The sequence below is a fragment of the Oncorhynchus tshawytscha genome, linkage group LG09 (assembly GCF_018296145.1).
Source record: "Oncorhynchus tshawytscha isolate Ot180627B linkage group LG09, Otsh_v2.0, whole genome shotgun sequence".
Lineage (NCBI taxonomy): Eukaryota > Metazoa > Chordata > Actinopteri > Salmoniformes > Salmonidae > Oncorhynchus > Oncorhynchus tshawytscha.
Genome location: NC_056437.1, coordinates 7,622,500 through 7,641,819, shown reverse-complemented (window position 1 = coordinate 7,641,819; position 19,320 = coordinate 7,622,500). Strand labels below are relative to the sequence as shown.

Below are 19,320 nucleotides of genomic sequence, written 5' to 3'. Positions count from 1 at the left end.
TACTCAGTACTTTGTTGAAGCACCTTGGGCAGTGATTACAGCCTTGAGTCTTCTTGGGTATGACGCTACAAGCTTGGCACACCTGTATTTGGGGAGTTTCTCCCATTTCTTCTCTGTAGATCCTATCAAGATCTGTTAGATTGGTATGGGAGTGTCGCTGTACAGCTATTTTCAGGTCTCTCCAGAGATGTTCGATCGTGCTCTGGCAGGACCACTCGAGGACATTCAGAGACTGTCTTGGCTGTGTGCTTAGGGTCGTTGTCCTGTTGGAAGGTGAACCTTTGCCCCAGTCTGAGGTCCTGAGCGCTCTGGATCAAGGATCTCTCTGTTCTTTTATCCGTTCATCTTTCCCTTGATCCTGACTAGTCTCCCAGTCCCTGAAAAACATCCCCTTCACCTCCCTGATCAAGGACCTTCTCTCCCGATTGCTCAGTTTGGCTGGGCGGCCAGCTCCAGGAAGAGTCTTGGTGTTTCCAATCATCTTCCATTTAAGAATGATGGATGCCACTGTGTTCTTGAGGACCTTAAATGCTGCAGAATTGTTTTGGTACCCTTCCCCAGATCTGTGTCTCTGCGCTCTACGGACAATTCCGTAGAGTCTGTCACCTGTGGGACCTTATATAGACAGGTGTGTGCCTTTCCAAATCATGTCCAATCAATTGAATTTACCACAGGTGGACTCCAATCAAGTTGTAGAAACATCTCAAGGATGATCAATGGAAACCGGATGTACCTGAGCTCATTTTTGAGTCTCATAGCAAAGGGTCTGAATCCTCAGTTTTTTTTATTTTTAATAAATTAGCAGAAAAATCTAAGCCTGTTTTTGCTTTGTCGTTATGGGGTATTGTGTCTAGAGTGAGTTTTATTTTTTAAATATATTTTAGAATAACGTAATAAAATGTGGGAGAAGTCTGAATACTTTATGAATGCACTATATGTTCTACAAGTTTCATTAGTTAATATTTACATACACGCTGTTCAGAGCCTCGCCCAAAAGTGGCTGCTTCCTTCTACTCTTAAAGGAGACATGTTTGCTTTGTTTTGTCCTAATCGGCAGATGATCGGCGCGACTGCCATCGAGGACAAGCTACAGGACGGGGTTCCTGAGACCATCGCCAAGCTGGCAAAGGCTGACATCAAGATCTGGGTCCTGACTGGAGATAAGAAAGGTATAGTCTCAGGGGCGGCCCGTCTCTGTGGTGGGGAGAGCCTCTGGAATATTCATCTCTATGCAACCAGAGACTGGGGTTCCCTATATAGTGGCCAGGGCTCATAGTAATGTACTATAGGATGTCATGTTTACCTCCCAACAATGTTTTACTGTTGACATTAAGTATTGAGATCAAACCTTCTTGAGCTGCTACTTCACGGAGACTGCAGCTTGATGGATTAAATGTGTATTGATGGCTGGGATGGAAAGAAACATGGAGACTTGACCATTTCCTACTTGCAGAAACGGCTGAGAACATCGGTTATTCCTGTAAGCTGCTTACCGATGATATGCAGATCCACTATGGAGAGGATGTCAAGTAGGTTTGATTTTCAATAACACTTACATCCTCTGGGATCAAATATACATCTTGTTAAAATACAGTGTGTTATTTTTAACCCCCCATATTTAAATCATTCTGTGTTTTGTGACCAGTGAGAAGCTGCGGATCAGACAGGCAAACCGAAGGGATCAGCCGCCTGCGTTCGGTCGGACCAGGAAGAAGGTACCGGATCCTTTCTTCCCTGAGCCTGGCAGGAACGCCCTCATCATCACTGGAGGCTGGCTGGTGAGTGTAGTAGCCTACTACGTCGTAGTTGGTCTCCAACTTGGTCGACCGAAAGTCGTGTATTTTTCCGTATATAGACACACCATATCTGTTGGAATAAAATCAACTATATGCATTGAGCGTGTCTGATGCTTTAAGCGCACGGTTTCATTAAATAAGACACGTGATTCAAGAGGGAGCCAGAGATCAAGAGGAAAAAAACACTAATTGACCCGAACATCCTCTTCTCCTGCTGGCCTTCTGTTATGCTGTTGAAGGTGCCGGTAATTAGGTTACACGAGTGGTCGGCAACCTTTTTTTTTTTTTTCATGTGGAATGCCGGTTTGTTACCATTTCTACCGATCTGCATGCCAGTTATGGTTTTCATATGCACATTTTCGTAGAATGGTTTAATTTAATTTATAATAATGTCGTATCTCAAAATCATTGTCATGTAGGTAATCAAAATTCTATCTGAATGAAAATACAACAAATAATAACTAAATATTAATAAATAATCTAACAGTAACTTCTATTACCGACAGTGGAGAAGTAGGCTACATAAAGCCAACAAATAAAAACATTGCAGCCTGCAGGTAGAACATATCCCGATCAAAAAATGTATATCCTATAAATCAAATTGGCGATGCATGACCTGTCTGCAAAGAACTTGAAATATTGTATAAACTATCACCAGAAACTCACACTTTTGTATAAAATATTCTGGGCGCTCTGAGTTTCCCGTGTCAGTGAGCTCCAGACAGACACAGCTGGAGGCTGTTCAGGGGGTGATAGTGGTAATCAGGTAGTCCTATTTTATGACGTTTCCACTGGATCAGAGCATGATATTTTTCCCAAATGGGGGAGAGCTGGAGAGAGAGATTTTTTCAAATACATTGTGGATCTATTATCTTTCTCAATTAATGTGAAAACAAACTTTGTTTGTTTGGTGTGTTGAGGTGAAGAAAACGAAATGACTTTGAGAAGCTCATTAGTGGAGGTGAGTTAAGACAATCAGAAATACTCTCAGATTCCCAAAATGGGCACACTAATAGGAAGAATCAATCTATCTTTTTAGACTGTTAGAGTATTTATCTGGTCAATATCTCAGTGTATTATGTCTGTTTGTAGCATATGTGAAAATGTGATCATATTATACATTGTATTTTAATGTTTAAGGACTCTTGGAAGATTAGTCCAAATGAGGACATAAAGAGATCCTAATCAAATCAAATGACTTATTAATTATTGTCACATGCTCTTATGTAAATCCTTTATAAAGACTTCAGAACAGGCAGAGGCAAAATGTAATTTATATAACCATAGACCACTTAAACTCGTACAACACTTCCATTTTGCGTGCAGGCCTAGTACTACTTCTTTGTGTAATCGGGTGCACATCCTTACTCCACCTTGACAAGAGCACTCAAAAACAAAAGACGATGAATAAATGGGCAAAACTCATTAATGGAATGAAATGAACAAAAACATGTTTTTCACTAGTGTTGCATTGGTTGTTGTTAGGAATTTTATGAATAATGACTAAACAATATCTACATTTTAAATAGAAATATAACTAATTAAACTTATACTCTGTTTTATTGTATCTGATTTAACAATATGAATTCATAAGTGAGGGATTGTGGAGCCTGAAACAGGGGGTAATTAAATCAAATAAATACCATTCCAGCCAGGTGGGAGAAGATTGGAAGTGTTTTTTTTTTTTTAAGTAAGCAGAAAGGGTAATTAACCTATGGTTGAACCTCAACTTAGCACTGGAATGTTCAGATAAAGACACTGTGTGTTTTCTTAGGTTTTCTATTAGCTGGAACTGTCAGCGAAGTGGTGATGCATAATGGTGAGGGATCAAGAGTTAATTCAGTTCTGTTGTGTGTCGTGTGTGTGCGCTAGTAGGTCGGAATGAACTTTTTAAACCTGCTTTGTCTTGGTCGAGAGGAGGAGATTCATTCTAGAACCAATGACGTCATGTTATTGTATATAAACTGTTGTTGGTGGTTACATGGCAGCGCGCTCCGAGAATAAATACTATTATCTAATTTTGATAAGACTGGTCTCCGTCTATTTTATGCAAATAAGAATCATACAAATTCTCATAAAATAGACTAAGTGAATTCAATTAATGAAAACATATCGGAATAATGAAATTATACCAACACTTGTGTGCTCTGTAAACAACATGTCCACTCTGACAATGAGAATGGTAAAAGACTGTAATAATAATACTATTGAATGTATTAACATAAATGACTGTAACCAAAATAACATTGAAGTTACAAAATTATGATAATAAAAGGTACATGTACTACTGGTGCTATATGTAATGGGGAATTAATAGACACTAACAATCAAATGCATTAAATTCACACTGAAGTTATGAATCAATTAATGTGCAAAAACTGCCTAAGCAAGTGAAATAGATAATAAACAAAAGTGAAATAAAGAATAAGAAATGAAGAGTAAACATTTACTTATCTCTGTCTGTCTGTCTCTCCGTGTCTGTCTGTCTCTCCGTGTCTGTCTATCTCTCTGTGTCTGTCTGTCTCTCCGTGTCTGTCTGTGTCTGTCTGTCTGTGTCTGTCTGTCTGTGTCTGTCTGTCTGTCTGTCTGTCTCTCTGTGTCTGTCTGTCTGTCTGTCTGTCTGTCTGTCTGTCTGTCTGTCTGTCTGTCTCTCTGTCTGTCTGTCTCTCTGTCTCTGTCTGTCTGTCTCTCTCTGTCTGTCTCTCTCTGTCTGTCTGTCTCTGTCTGTCTGTCTCTCTGTCTGTCTCTCTCTGTCTGTCTCTCTCTGTCTGTCTCTCTCTGTGTCTGTCTCTGTCTGTCTGTCTGTCTGTCTCTCTCTGTCTGTCTGTCTCTCTCTGTATCTGTCTGTCTGTCTCTCTCTGTATCTGTCTGTCTCTCTGTCTGTCTGTCTCTCTGTGTCTGTCTGTCTCTCTGTGTCTGTCTGTCTCTCTGTGTCTGTCTGTCTCTCTGTGTCTGTCTGTCTCTCTGTGTCTGTCTGTGTCTGTCTGTCTGTGTCTGTCTGTCTCTCTGTGTCTGTCTGTCTGTCTCTCTGTGTCTGTCTGTCTGTCTCTCTGTGTCTGTCTGTCTGTCTCTCTGTGTCTGTCTGTCTGTCTCTCTGTGTCTGTCTGTCTGTCTCTCTGTGTCTGTCTGTCTCTCTGTGTCTGTCTGTCTCTCTGTGTCTGTCTGTCTGTCTCTCTGTGTCTGTCTGTCTGTCTCTCTGTGTCTGTCTGTCTGTCTCTCTGTGTCTGTCTGTCTGTGTCTCTCTGTCTCTCTGTCTGTGTCTCTGTCTGTGTCTCTCTGTCTGTGTCTCTCCTTCTGTGTCTCTCCGTCTGTGTCTCTCCGTGTCTGTCTGTCTGTCTGTGTCTCCCCGTGTCTGTCTGTCTCCCCGTGTCTGTCTGTCTGTCTCTCTCCGTGTCTGTCTGTCTGTCTCTCTCCCTGTCTGTCTGTCTGTCTCCGTGTCTGTCTGTCTGCAGAATGAGATCTTATACGAGAAGAAAAAGAAGCGTCGCCGTCTTCGACTGAAGCGTCTCGGTAAGAGACCCGCCTCCGCCACGCCCCAGGATGCCGCCCAGCCAATCGACGACTGGGAGAAGGAGACTCGTCAGGTGGACTTTGTGAACATGGCGTGCGAGTGCGAAGCGGTCATCTGCTGCCGGGTCACGCCAAAACAAAAGGCCAACGTGGTCAGCCTGGTGAAGAAGTATAAGAAGGCTGTCACGCTGTCCATCGGAGACGGAGCCAACGACGTCAACATGATCAAGAGTACGCGAGGAGATTCATTTCATTTACTCTTTAAGTCATTATTTGTTATTAATTGTTAAAGCTAGAATCTTTAATTGAAAAAATAAGTGGCTGTTTTTTACAATTCATAGACCGCTCTGGATGCAATAACTGACCGTCCATTATATAAAAATGATAGTTTTAACCATGATATGCGGCTATACTGTGTTTTTTTTACATTGTTTTAAAAATATTGGCGTAAAATAAGCTTCTTTTCTTGCTTCTGATGGGGTACGACTGTTGAACTAAGCTCATGAAGCATTTATAAGTTTATATTCTTCAGGAATCAATGGATATACAGGATATCAATAATTTGATGTAGCAACTAAAGATTATAGCTTTAAAGATGAATTATATTTTCACCACACAGGTTAATTACCATAGGTTTAGAAATGTATTAAATTAATATTGATAGCTGTTATACTCTTGACCCTGTTTACTTCAAACTAAATGTATACTAATGTGATGTGTTTGAGATCAAGATTGTTTGATATCGATTCTGCTCCTTGCCCAGCTCAAAAGGATCCCCTACAGTACACCATTACTGACTACTTCTTTTTCCCCGTATAGCTCCATCTATACTTCTCCCTGTCTCGCTCCATCTATACTTCTCCCTGTCTCGCTCCATCTGTACTTCTCCCTGTCTCGCTCCATCTGTACTTCTCCCCGTCTCGCTCCATCTGTACTTCTCCCCGTCTCGCTCCATCTGTACTTCTCCCCGTCTCGCTCCATCTGTACTTCTCCCCGTCTCGCTCCATCTGTACTTCTCCCCGTCTCGCTCCATCTGTACTTCTCCCCGTCTCGCTCCATCTGTACTTCTCCCCGTCTCGCTCCATCTGTACTTCTCCCCGTCTCGCTCCATCTGTACTTCTCCCCGTCTCGCTCCATCTGTACTTCTCCCCGTCTCGCTCCATCTGTACTTCTCCCCGTCTCGCTCCATCTGTACTTCTCCCCGCCTATCTGTACTTCTCCCCGCCTCGCTCCATCTGTACTTCTCCCCGCCTCGCTCCATCTGTACTTCCCCCGCCTCGCTCCATCTGTACTTCTCCCCGCCTCGCTCCATCTGTACTTCTCCCCGCCTCGCTCCATCTGTACTTCTCCCCGTCTCGCTCCATCTGTACTTCTCCCCGTCTCGCTCCATCTGTACTTCTCCCCGTCTCGCTCCATCTATACTTCTCCCCGTCTCGCTCCATCTATACTTCTCCCCGTCTCGCTCCATCTATACTTCTCCCCGTCTCGCTCCATCTGTACTTCTCCCCGTCTCGCTCCATCTGTACTTCTCCCCGTCTCGCTCCATCTGTACTTCTCCCCGTCTCGCTCCATCTATACTTCTCCCCGTCTCGCTCCATCTATACTTCTCCCCGTCTCGCTCCATCTGTACTTCTCCCCGTCTCGCTCCATCTGTACCTCTCCCCGTCTCGCATTCAATTACATTTAAATTCAATAGACTTTATTGACATGGGCAAGTTAAATCACTTACATTGTCCAAGTACATAACAACAATGGTGGGACTAACAGTAATAATAATAGTTGTAATGATTTTTTTCTCTCTCTCCAGCTGCAGACATCGGTGTGGGTATATCATATTCTCCGTTTTTGTCCCCCCCCCACCCGCCTCTCTCTCTCTCCAGCTGCAGACATCGGTGTGGGTATATCTGGACAGGAGGGCATGCAGGCGGTGATGTCCAGTGACTATGCCTTCGCTCAGTTCCGGTACCTGGAGCGTCTCCTGCTGGTCCACGGTCGCTGGTCCTACATCCGCATGTGCAAGTTCCTCCGCTTCTTCTTCTTCAAGAACTTTGCCTTCACCCTGGTCCACTTCTGGTACTCCTTCTTCAGCGGGTTCTCAGCTCAGGTGAGGGAATGTTCTAGAGGTAGGGTGTGTACCGAACGGCCACTTATTTACTATATCAGGGCTGCCAAACCATGTTCCTGGGGATCTACCCTCCTGTAGGTTTTCACTCCAACCCCAGTTGTAACTAATTTGATTTAGCTTAGCAACCAGCTCATTCATTATAATCAGGTATGTTAGATTAGGGTTGAACTGAAAACCTGCAGGACTGTAGGTCTCCAGGAATGGAGTTGGACAGCCCTGCACTACATAGTGAGCACACGGCGGGGGGAGCGGAGGGAGCGGAGGGCGGAGGGCGCGGTGGGAGCGGAGGGCGCGGTGGGAGCGGAGGGCGCATGGAGCGGAGGGCGCATGGAGCGGAGGGCGCATGGAGCGGAGGGCGCATGGAGCGGAGGGCGCATGGAGCGGGGGGAGCGGAGGGCAGGGGGAGCGGAGGGCGCATGGAGCGGAGGGCGCATGGAGCGGAGGGCGCATGGAGCGGAGGGCGCATGGAGCGGAGGGCGCATGGAGCGGGGGCGCATGGAGCGGGGGGCGCATGGAGCGGGGGCGCATGGAGCGGGGCGCATGGGCGGGGGGGCGCATGGAGCGGAGGGCGCATGGAGCGGAGGGCGCATGGAGCGGAGGGCGCATGGAGCGGAGGGCGCATGGAGCGAAGGGAGCGAAGGGCGGGGGGAGCGGAGGGAGCGGAGGGCGCGGGGAGCGGAGACAACATGGCTATGTATAGGGAGTACCAGTACTGAGTCGATCTGCAGGGGTACAAGGTATTTGAAGTAGCTATGTACATAAAGGGAGAGGTACGGTGACTAGGCAGCAGGATGGGATAACAGACAGTAGCAGTCACGCTGTCTCTTTCATGTATTCATTGACCCCTTATTGAGACTGACTTCAAAAACCCCCAATTACTTTAGTAACTTTCTGTAACATCTACTATGTTAAAGAGGATTTATCCTAAATGCGTACATGTATGACAGAAGAATGAATGATGATTATTTTATTTATGACTTTTTGTTACCACTCCAGGTTGCCTATGAAGACTGGTTCATTACTTTATACAACGTGATGTACAGCTCCCTTCCCGTCCTGTTGGTTGGCTTATTGGATCAGGTAAGCTTTAAATATGACACACGGACAAGGGTTGAACATCCGAAAACATTTGTCTTGGCGTTATCACCTCTTGTTGAAAAGAATATATTTGCGTAAAAAAAAAAACGTTGAAATTCTCCTACTTGAATTTATGTTCTTTACATGTTTTTAAATGATTCACATTTTAATCAAAAATCCTTTTGTATTTTCATCACTCAATGACTCCTATGTGTCATATGATCTGAAGGAGATGACGTTTAGCTAATACTGAGTTAAGGCCTTTATGCTTCAGCAAACAAAGTTAAGGAGGGTTGCTGCTCAACAACGATGACAACAATCATGAGGCTTACCAAGAAAAACTTCCAAAAGGACTCATTCTAGGTAGAAAGGAGTTGGAGTGTTCAACAACATAAGGCAGAGATTTGATTTAATTTTTTTGCTCAGTTTAATCCGTTGTTCTTCAAGATGAGAACAGGTGACTGACGTTTCGAAGTCAAGCTGACGTCTCCTTCAGCCCTGTGTAGGATCTTCTGAAATTTAAATGGGGACCTCTGAGACAATATATAATCTGATTATCAAACAATATACTTAAAAAAAAAAATATTCAAATGGTTATAGAATACAACCGATTTAGTGTCAACTAAGAACGTCTTACACTATTCAAATACGGGACCTAAAATTGAGGTATTATGAACACACAGGGTTAACTGTGCCACCTAATAATCCCCAGTTTACAATTGGCTCATTCATCCCCCTCCTCTCCCCTGTAACTATTCCCCAGGTCGTTGCTGTAAATGAGAACGTGTTCTCAGTCAACTTACCTGGTAAAATAAGGGGGGGGGGGGACTAAGGAGTATCATTTTTCTAAGTGAGGTCCCCTCCAAGTGTCAATGTGGGGTTGAGTGCAGTAGAAGTTTGGGAACCCCTGAGCTAATATGTCATTTCTATTTCCTGTTTCCTCGAAGGACGTGAACGACAAACTGAGTAGAAAGTTCCCCAAGTTATACCTCCCTGGTCAGCAGGGGGCGCTGTTCAACTACAAGAACTTCTTCATCAGTCTGTTCCACGGCATCTTCACCTCTCTGGTGATCTTCTTCATCCCGTACGGGGCGTTCCTTCAGACCATGGGGCAGAATGGAGAGGCACCGTCAGACTACCAGTCCCTGGCTGTGGTCATGGCTTCCTCTCTCATCTTCACAGTCAACATGCAGGTAGCTGGAGAATGATTGGTTGGTTGATTGGTTGGATTGGGTGCTGTTCTTTTTTAAAATAAAACTGTTCACCTCGAATGCCAAGACTGATGAGGCGATTTTATAGCTGTTAACAAGTGTATTTTCCTGTCTCTTCTGTCCTCTCCCAGATCTCTCTGGAGACTTCATACTGGACCTTTGTTAACTGCTTCGCCGTCCTCTGCAGTATAGCCATATACTTCGGCATCATGTTCGATATCCACAGTGCAGGAATCCACGTCATCTTCCCGTCAACCTTCACTTTCACCGGTGAGTTCTGCTTAATAGCTGCGGTGTATTCATCAGTAGCCCACCGTAGTGAAATGTTTTGCAAACTGAAAGAATTTCACAATGAAAATGGGAGTTTCTTATTGGAAAGGTTCAGCTTCGTCCCGGGCCATTTTCGGCTGTTGGCTTCCGTTTGGTTCCTACACACTTGGGTCTTGTTTTTCGTTGCAGAACGTTTTAACACGTTGTGCCCAAATGAACATGACCCTGGCCATATGGCTCTTATCACAGATGGTGGGGGTGATGACGATGATGATTATGATCAGGTTTTAAAAAATCATTGGTAGCACCGGTGTTCCCAATTTAAACATTAAATCTCGGAGCAGCAGCTATATATTTTTTTTAATTGATAAGAGTATTTTGTGTAATATTAGGTTTCTAAACTCTTTTTTTTAAAGAGCGTCAAGTTTGTGAGTGAGGACATGCAAGAGATCATTCATTCATTCATTGCTGTGATCATTGATCTTCCTAAGCAGGGGTCCGTCGTCCCCCCCCCCCTCCAGCTTTGGGGAACATCCTGTGTAACGGATGTGAAACGGCTAGCTTAGTTAGCAGTGCGCGCTAAATAGCGTTTCAATCGATGACGTCACTTGCTCTGAGACCTTGAAGTAGTAGTTCCCCTTGCTCTGCAAGGGCCGTGGCTTTTGTGGAGCGATGGGTAACGATGCTTCGTGGGTGACTTGTTGATGTGTGCAGAGGGTCCCTGGTTCGCGCCCGGGTATGGGCGAGGGGACGGTCTAAAGTTATAGTGTTACACCTGCTCCCACCTGCGTGCGCCATGACTATTTCTAAGGTCGCTAGCACTCTTCATGACACAAACTCTTGTTGGCGGAGAGAATATTTTGCAGGTTTAAAACTTATTTAACAGGCAGTTAACCCACTGTTCCTAGGCCGTTATTGAAAATAAGAATTTGTTCTTAACTGACTTGCCTAGTTAAATAAAGGTAAAAAAAATAAAAATAAAAAATCCATTTGGCCATGGGATGGAGATTATTCAAAAAAGCAATTGCCATTTGAAAGCTAATTTCCTGCAATTCCACACATTTTGGCATGATGTACAGATTATTTTTTTAAAGCTCATTTCCTACAATTGAACAATATTTAGTAATTTCTTATGTATGTTCGTCTGATATCTGATATCTAACACGTTATAAATATCTCTCTGAGGTCTGCAATGACTGACATGACGAGGAAAACTGCTGATGCACTACCTCATTTAGAAAACTGCTGATGCACTACCTCATTTAGAAAACTGCTGATGCACTACCTCATTTAGAAAACTGCTGATGCACTACCTCATTTAGAAAACTGCTGATGCACTACCTCATTTAGAAAACTGCTGATGCACTACCTCATTTAGAAAACTGCTGATGCACTACCTCATTTAGAAAACTGCTGATGCACTACCTCATTTAGAAAACTGCTGATGCACTACCTCATTTAGAAAACTGCTGATGCACTACCTCATTTAGAAAACTGCTGATGCACTACCTCATTTAGAAAACTGCTGATGCACTACCTCATTTAGAAAACTGCTGATGCGCTACCTCATTTAGAAAACTGCTGATGCGCTACCTCATTTAGAAAACTGCTGATGCACTACCTCATTTAGAAAACTGCACCTTGTGTATTCTACTATTACAACTTTCAGGAGTCAGTTAAAAGCTGGACTGAGTTGCTTTTTGTTAGCTAGCTAACAAAAAAGAACAGCTTCTTTTGAAAAATGGTTCCCAAACTGTGGGGCCCCCTCTGCCGACCGGCGTGCCCCACAGTTTGGGAACCCCTGTTCTAAAGAAGCGATCTCTTTTGCTTTCTTTCTGTTCCTCCAAATGTTTAGATGTACTGGTAAAGTTACCAGGTTGTTAGCTAGCTGAGGTAACATCACTGATGTTTAGATGTACTGGTAAAGTTACCAGGTTGTTAGCTAGCTGAGGTAACATGTACTGGTAATATTATTTTAGCAAATGTTTGAAAATAATTTGTTATTAGGTGCTTCTTTACAGGAGATGCATGTTCGATAATAAAATGACAGCCTCTTGACTGGAAGACGAGAGGCTTGCTATTGTGGCATGTTTCCATTAATCTGGACCCTGTCTGGTCCTTGTATGCATGCATAGTATTAGAGAGGAAAAGGCCAAGCCAGAGGTTTCACTCTCGCCAAAATCTGTACAAAATAAGCCCAAAACGTTTCTATGGGTTTATTATGGACCTAAACTTGTCGCCTGCCTACCCATCTTGGGACAAAGACTCCCTTGTTTAGGGCGGAAACATAAGCTTCTCGTCATTACATACAGATCTCCGATAGTATTTTCTGTTAGTCACGTCACTTTACTGTTCGGAAAAATATGCAAGTGTTTGTTGACTGGTTAATGAGGGTCTGTTAGTCAGCATCCTTATCTTACCTCATTGGTTTTAGACTTTTCTTTTTTTTACTGTGTTGACTATGTTTTGTTTACTCTGTGTTGTTGTATGTGTTGAATTGCTACAATTTATCTTGGCCAGGTCGCAGTTGCAAATGAGAACTTGTTCTCAACTAGCCTACCTGGTTAAATAAAGGTGAAATAAAATTTTAAAATGTGGACCATTTTAACTCCTTAGTGATTTGGACAAGGAGAAACCACTCCACGGCAGCACAGTGGATGGGGCTGGACTTGTTCCCCTCCCATTTTCTGTACTCCAACATCAGGTCCTTGGTCTGGTCTTGGGCTGGTGTTCATGGAGGAGAGGACAGTGTTTTGCTCTCACAGACAATTGGGAAAACAGACTATCTAAAGGGACAATCCATGAGGAATAACATTGTTGTGGATGGCATACCAGAGTCTACACATGAGACCTAGATGGCGTCTGAGGAGAAAATACTGAGAAAAATTATTACCGAAAAGCTGCAAGATGAATCATAGGAAGATTAAGGTGGATCACGCCCACAGGACTGGAAAACCAGTAACCAGCCCAGGTGACAGACCAAGGCCGATAGTGGTCAAGTTCCTTCGAGAAGAGAACCAAAAACTTGAGAGGAACAAACATCTTCCTCAACGAAGACTTCGCTGATGCTGTGCCACAGAGGCGGAAATAACTTATTCCATCTGTACATCTAAAACTAAAAGCGTTGTATTTGATTCAAAATATTATCTTAGACCTAAACCTCAACTGGAATTGTGTATAAAGGGTGTAACCATTGACCAAGTTAAACTCCTAGATATAACATTGAATGATCATGGTCAAGTCATATTGCCAGAGTTGTTGTGAAGATGGGGAGGGGTATGTCTGTTTTTTATAAAAGAAGTTCTGTGTTTTTTTACACATCAATTGTACCAGTAGTTCAGGCACTGGTCTTGTCCCATCATGATTACTGTCTGGTAATATGGTCACATGCAGCAAAGAAAGACCAAGCAAAGCTGCAGCTGACTCAAAACAGAGCAGCACACCTTGCCCTGAACTACCCATACAGAACTAACAAAAACAGACATGCCGGTCTTTCCTGGTTGATTGTTGACGAGAGATGAACTGTTTCTCTTCCAGTTATGACAAATATTACTGTGATGAAAATGCCAGATTGCACAATCAATTAGCTTTCAGCTCAGACACCCATATGTACCCCACAAGACATTCCACCAGGAGTCTCTTCAATCCACAGGATTATACATAGTCATAATCGCATGGAACTCCCATCTCCAATTACTCAAGAAAACAGAAAAATTACCTCATGAACCGTGAGGAAACACAGACACTCGCTAACACACACATTCTGTTTTTAGTTGTGGTGTTTGTATTATTTTTCAATGTTTATTGTTTGTATATTGTTACATTTGTGACTGTCCTTCTCTAACAGTGTACCAGTGTTTTGTAACTTGTCATGTTTTTTGTGGACCCCAGGAAGAATAGCTGCTGCCTCGGCAAAAGCTAATGGGGATTCAAATAAACAAATACATGGAAGTAACCAGGTTGTTAGCACCTCCTGGTTCGAGTCCAGGCTCGGTCACAGCCGGCCGTGACCTGGAGTCTCATTTGTCCCAGCTTCGTCCGGGTTAAGGGAGGGTTTGGCCAGCAGGGATGTTTTTGTCCCATCGTGCTCTAACGACTCCTGTGGCGGGCCGGGCGCAGTCCACGCTGACACGGAAGCCAGGTGTACGGCAGTGCGGCTTGGCTGGGTTGTGTTTCGGAGGACGCACGGCTCTCGACCTTCGCCTCTCCAGAGTTGGTACGGAAGTTGCAGCGATGGGACAAGACTGTCACTACCAATTTGGATACCATGAAATTGGGGAGATAAAGGGGTAAAAGTAAAAACATATTTAAAAAAGAAAATGGTTGTTAAACGAATGAGGTAACATGACTGAACAAGGTGTAAACAAATGCCCGTGAGTGGTTTTGGAACATTGCCTTAAAACCTAACTTTATGGTCTACCAGCCACTGTGGCAGGTAGAGGGGAAAAAATATACCAGCCACTCAGAATTCTTACTAGCCAATACATACATATTTGCCATAATAACACCAAAGACCACAGAAATGGAGTTCCCCAGTTGTTTTTCTTCCTGTTTTCACTCTCAAAATCACACATAAAAATAAATGAAAACACAAAAATGTGGATGTTCTAATCCCCAACAATGCTTAAATCACATCAGGAGATTTTTAGAGGTCTGGGGGAGACATCTTAAATAAATATCGGAGGGTATAGTTACCCAGTTTTTAAGTTTAAAATGCGCACCTACCTGAGCATCAGCATAGTTAGCTAAACAAAAGACCACAGGATTAAATACAAATCATCATGATATCACATTCTGCCAGGTAAAAGCCTACTTTGCAGTTAGCATTTAATTTATAATGTTGGGATGGGAAAGCCTTTGACCATTTCAGCAGCGCTAACAGGCTACACAAAGTGGTACCCAGGGATTCCCGTGCTGTGACATCTACAAAATAAGTTGCAAAAAAAATACAAATCACTGATGCATTCTTTTAATATTCTTTTACATGTTGGCTTCGGATGGAACGAATCATCTGAGCTTGCATTTTTCTCTAGGGCACTTGGAAACAACTGCACAGTGAAGCCTATCATCACCACAGTTATTATCTGGGTGACTGTTCTCCTGGTTACACTGGTGCTCCCAACCAAAATGGCTGACGATGATAATGAGCAATTATTGATGTTTTGTTTTCCCATGTGTATTAGGAGTGGCCTCTAACGCGCTCAGACAGCCCTATCTTTGGCTGACCATCATCCTGACTGTGGGGATCACCCTGCTTCCTGTCATCTGTATTCAGTTCCTCTACAAAACCATATGGCCGTCCGTTGCAGACAATGTAAGACCTGCTGTACTACAGGAAGAAAAATACTTGATTTATAATCTGTAACGTCTTTGGGATGATATGTCATTGATATGTCCATTGGCCAAACCGTATGGCCGTCCGTTGGAGGAGACATAAGGCCTAGCTACTACAAATCCAAAAAAGGACTCTACTTGTTGATATCTGTAACTTTATGGCATCACATGACGTTGATATGTCTGTGATGCATACGATGGGTTCACAGCCACTGCAATATTGTGTGAGATTTTATAGCAGAGATCAATGTATTAAAACGGAGCACAAAAATCTGACAAACTACATTCCAAGTTTGAAGTGCTCTTGAATGAAACCCATCACACGCGTCCATATTTTTAAACTTGTTTAAAAATGCTAATGTATCATTTGTTTCTCCCGCAGGTCCAGAGGAACAGGAAGAAGTATGAGATGGAGGAGGTAGAGGAGGAGAAATCCACTCCCTTCCAGCGAGGAAGACGCTCTCGCCGCTCAGCTTACGCCTTCTCTCACTCCAGAGGCTACGCCGACCTCATCGCGTCCGGCCGCAGCATCAGAAGACGACCTGCTACAGCACGCCCCAACCCCAGGGACAGCATCCGAGAGATCCCCCAGGCCGAGAACATATGAGGTGGTGGTGGTGGTGGTGGGGGGGGGGGGGCTCACCACACCACACCACACCAGGTCCTAGATTTGTTTGTGCTGTCTTGCCAACTCCTATGGTCCTACAACTCCTGTGGTAAATGTCAGTTTCTGACCATAGGCGTTGTCAAGACGACACAAACAGATCCGTGACCAGGCTATCCTGTCATGCCTATGCTTTTAGGAGGTTGATGAAGCTGAGACCACATTTGAGGTCTCCCCGGCATGATCTTACTAAGCAAAAGACCCTTCCACCCAAAAGCTTACTGAAGCCCTTTTGTATTGGGGATTTAATGTTTAAGGTTTCGTGTAGCAGACAACGTTGTTTATCACAGAATTGCTCGTCATTACTGGGTACTCCAGATATACCTTGGCCTGTATTGATGAAGCCTTAGTTTGAGTACTGATCTAGGATCAGGTCCCACCCCATGTACATGTAATCTTGTAATTATCTAAAAGGGAATACTGTTCCTAGATCAGCACTTTGTGAATACGGGCCCAAGAGTTATCGGGTTGGCCTTGTTTAAATGGACTAAATTTAATATATTGTTAATATTATTGTTGGTTTGTATTTCACTGGATCAGTTGTGAAAATGTATACTTGCAGTCAGAAGGGTGTCATAATCATGATTTTATATTTAAATGTACAAGAATTTCAGCTTTATTTTCTGTTCAAAATGCTGGATCCTAGAAGCAAGGTATGTTTTCCACAGTATATTTTATGGTGTCCTTCCTTATTGCTGTAAGTTATTTATCACTCTCTTTATGCACATGGATTCATTGTATACATGCCAATAGAACCCTGCTGAACCAGTTGTTTACAGTGATCCAATAGAACCCTGCTGAACCAGTTGTTTACGGCGATCCAATAGAACCCTGCTGAACCAGTTGTTTACAGTGATCCAATAGAACCCTGCTGAACCAGTTGTTTACGGTGATCTAATAGAACCCTGCTGAACCAGTTGTTTACGGTGATCTAATAGAACCCTGCTGAACCTCTGGACAGATTTAGTTTGACCGGTTTTTAGCTAAGCTTTTTTTTCAGATCATAAACTGATGTAAATAGCTTCTTGCATTCTTTAATGAATTGATCTAGATAACTGTTATTATAGTATCAACACTGTCCATCCTCTCCTTTTTTTTTTTGCTTATTTTTGTAACAGGATGGTTATTACTATGACTTTTTGGTGTAAAATGGCAATGGTCTAAATATTTACTTGTGCCTCAAATGGCATTCTACTCCCTATGTAGTGCACTACTTTTAACCAGGGCCTGTGGGGCTTCGGTCAAAAGTAGTGCACTACATAGGGAATAGGGTGCCATTTTTTGGCATTTAACCATTTGAAATGAAGAATGAATGGAATTGGCCATTTGCAATATTTGCTATGAAGGACCAACCTGCTCAGACGTTCCAGTTAGTTTAATATTTTGACTTGGGCTTTGACTCAATCCACAAGGATGCAGTCTTTGGATTGAGTCTCAGCCATGGCTATTTTATTGGCCTAATGCATTATATCAGCCTTTTATCAATATGATCTCTGTCGAACAGTACTGTTTAGTGTGTATAAATACTCTTTGTTCTGTTACACACTTCATCATGCTGTATAACAAATGGATTTTGTAACTGTATTTTAAAGGATTGTGTATACATTTGCATTATACATTTGTGTATACACAATACTGAACAATGGCCTTTAGTGGTCAACTGGGCCACTCTTAAAACTACATTTTTTTTTAAATTCTTGTTTTTATTAATTGTATTAATGATATAAAGTACCTTGTAAAATGACTTTGAATAAAGACTGACTATACAGAGAAGCTGCATCATTACAGAAATTGTAAAGATTTATAAGAATCAGTTGTTTTGATGTATTTCCCCCCCCCACTAGCAACCAAACAGAACCAAATGTAATGAAATCGGGACAGGCGGCACGGGCCTACGCAAATTTGTCCAAAGTTTAGTTTGAAAATGTTTTCCGTTTTGAAGTAAATTATTTCCGTTGCGAAACGTATTTGCAACTTGTTTATCTAATTTAGTCAGATGCAAAAGGTTTCGCAACGGAATCCATTTACTCCAAACGTGAAACTAGAGAAACTAGAGTTTCTATTGGACCAATTCAGGTAGTTCCCTCCCTGTTTCATTTGCTCCCTGTTTTTAGTTCCTTTTCTTAAACTGAGGCCTACTGGAATTTGTCCAATCGGAACTCTTGTTTTGCTCCGTTTGCTTCCATTTTGATTCTTAAACTTTCCGTAATGAATACGCCCCAGTTCTCCATGTTGTCTATAAGACAACCGTTGACTACAGCTCAGCTCATTGCTTTATATGACAATGACATTATTGTTGAGTGTTAAGCTGTGTATGTAGGCTACTCCACCATGAACATACATTTTTGCTTGCTTGTATACGTCAGTAACTCCACCTGTGGGACTTGAAAACTATTACGGACTACTAAGGGATGCACTGCCGCAAGCTGCCCAGTGACACGAGCCTACCAGACAAGCTAAATGACTTCTATGCTCGCTTCGAGGCAAGCAACACTGAAGCATGCATGAGAGCATCAGCTGTTCCGGACGACTGTGAGTAAGACCTTTAAACAGATTGATTACCAGGATGTGTACTCCAAGCATGCGCTGACCAACTGGCCCACTCCAATTTGCATACCGCCCCAACAGCTCCACAGTTGATGCAATCTCTATTGCACTCCACACTGCCCTTTCCCACCTGGACTAAAGGAACACCTACATGAGAATGCTCTTCTTTGACTGCAGCTCAGCGTTCAACACCATAGTGACCTCAAAGCTCATCACTAAGTTAAGGACCCTGGGACTAAACACCTCCCCCTGCATCCGCCCCCAGGTGGTAAGGGTAGGTAACAACACATTCGCCACGCTGATCGTCAACACGGGGGCCCCTCAGGGGTGCGTACTCAGTCCCCTCCTGTACTCCTTGTTCACTCATGACTGCACGGCCAGGCACGACTCAACACCATCATTAAGGTTGCCGCCGACAACGATGATACAGCCTATATGGAGGAGGTCAGAGACGATAACCTCTCCCTTAATGTGATCAAGACAATGGAGATGGTTGTGGACTACAGAAAAAGCATGTCCCCAGTTTCATCGACGGAGCTGCAGTTGAGCAGGTTGAGGGCTTCAAGTTCATTTGTGTCCACATCACCAACAAACTATCATGGTCCAAACACACCAAGACAGTTGTGAAGAAGGCACGACAACACCTATTACCCCTCAGGGGACTGATAAGATTTGGCATGGGTATAGCTACTGACCCTGGAACTGTCCCTGTATATAGCTTACTGACCCTGGAACTGTCCCTGTATATAAGTACTGACCCTGGAACTGACCCTGTATATAGCTACT

At 43.3% G+C, this 19,320-nt stretch overlaps 1 protein-coding gene across 1 annotated transcript in view; it reads left to right on the top strand.

Moving 5' to 3' along the window:
- The window catches only part of LOC112257319 (phospholipid-transporting ATPase IC-like), a 56,947-nt gene extending 39,187 nt beyond the window's left edge, over positions 1 to 17,760 (top strand). The window contains exons 19-28 of the mRNA XM_042326432.1: positions 1,058 to 1,169; positions 1,454 to 1,529; positions 1,646 to 1,778; positions 5,249 to 5,537; positions 7,187 to 7,410; positions 8,428 to 8,511; positions 9,456 to 9,701; positions 9,851 to 9,989; positions 15,173 to 15,303; positions 15,706 to 17,760. Of these exons, the coding sequence (XP_042182366.1) occupies positions 1,058 to 1,169; positions 1,454 to 1,529; positions 1,646 to 1,778; positions 5,249 to 5,537; positions 7,187 to 7,410; positions 8,428 to 8,511; positions 9,456 to 9,701; positions 9,851 to 9,989; positions 15,173 to 15,303; positions 15,706 to 15,930 (1,659 nt within the window). The 3' untranslated portion in view covers positions 15,931 to 17,760. The remainder of the gene's footprint in view (positions 1 to 1,057; positions 1,170 to 1,453; positions 1,530 to 1,645; positions 1,779 to 5,248; positions 5,538 to 7,186; positions 7,411 to 8,427; positions 8,512 to 9,455; positions 9,702 to 9,850; positions 9,990 to 15,172; positions 15,304 to 15,705) is intronic.
- The last annotated feature ends 1,560 nt before the right edge of the window (positions 17,761 to 19,320 follow it).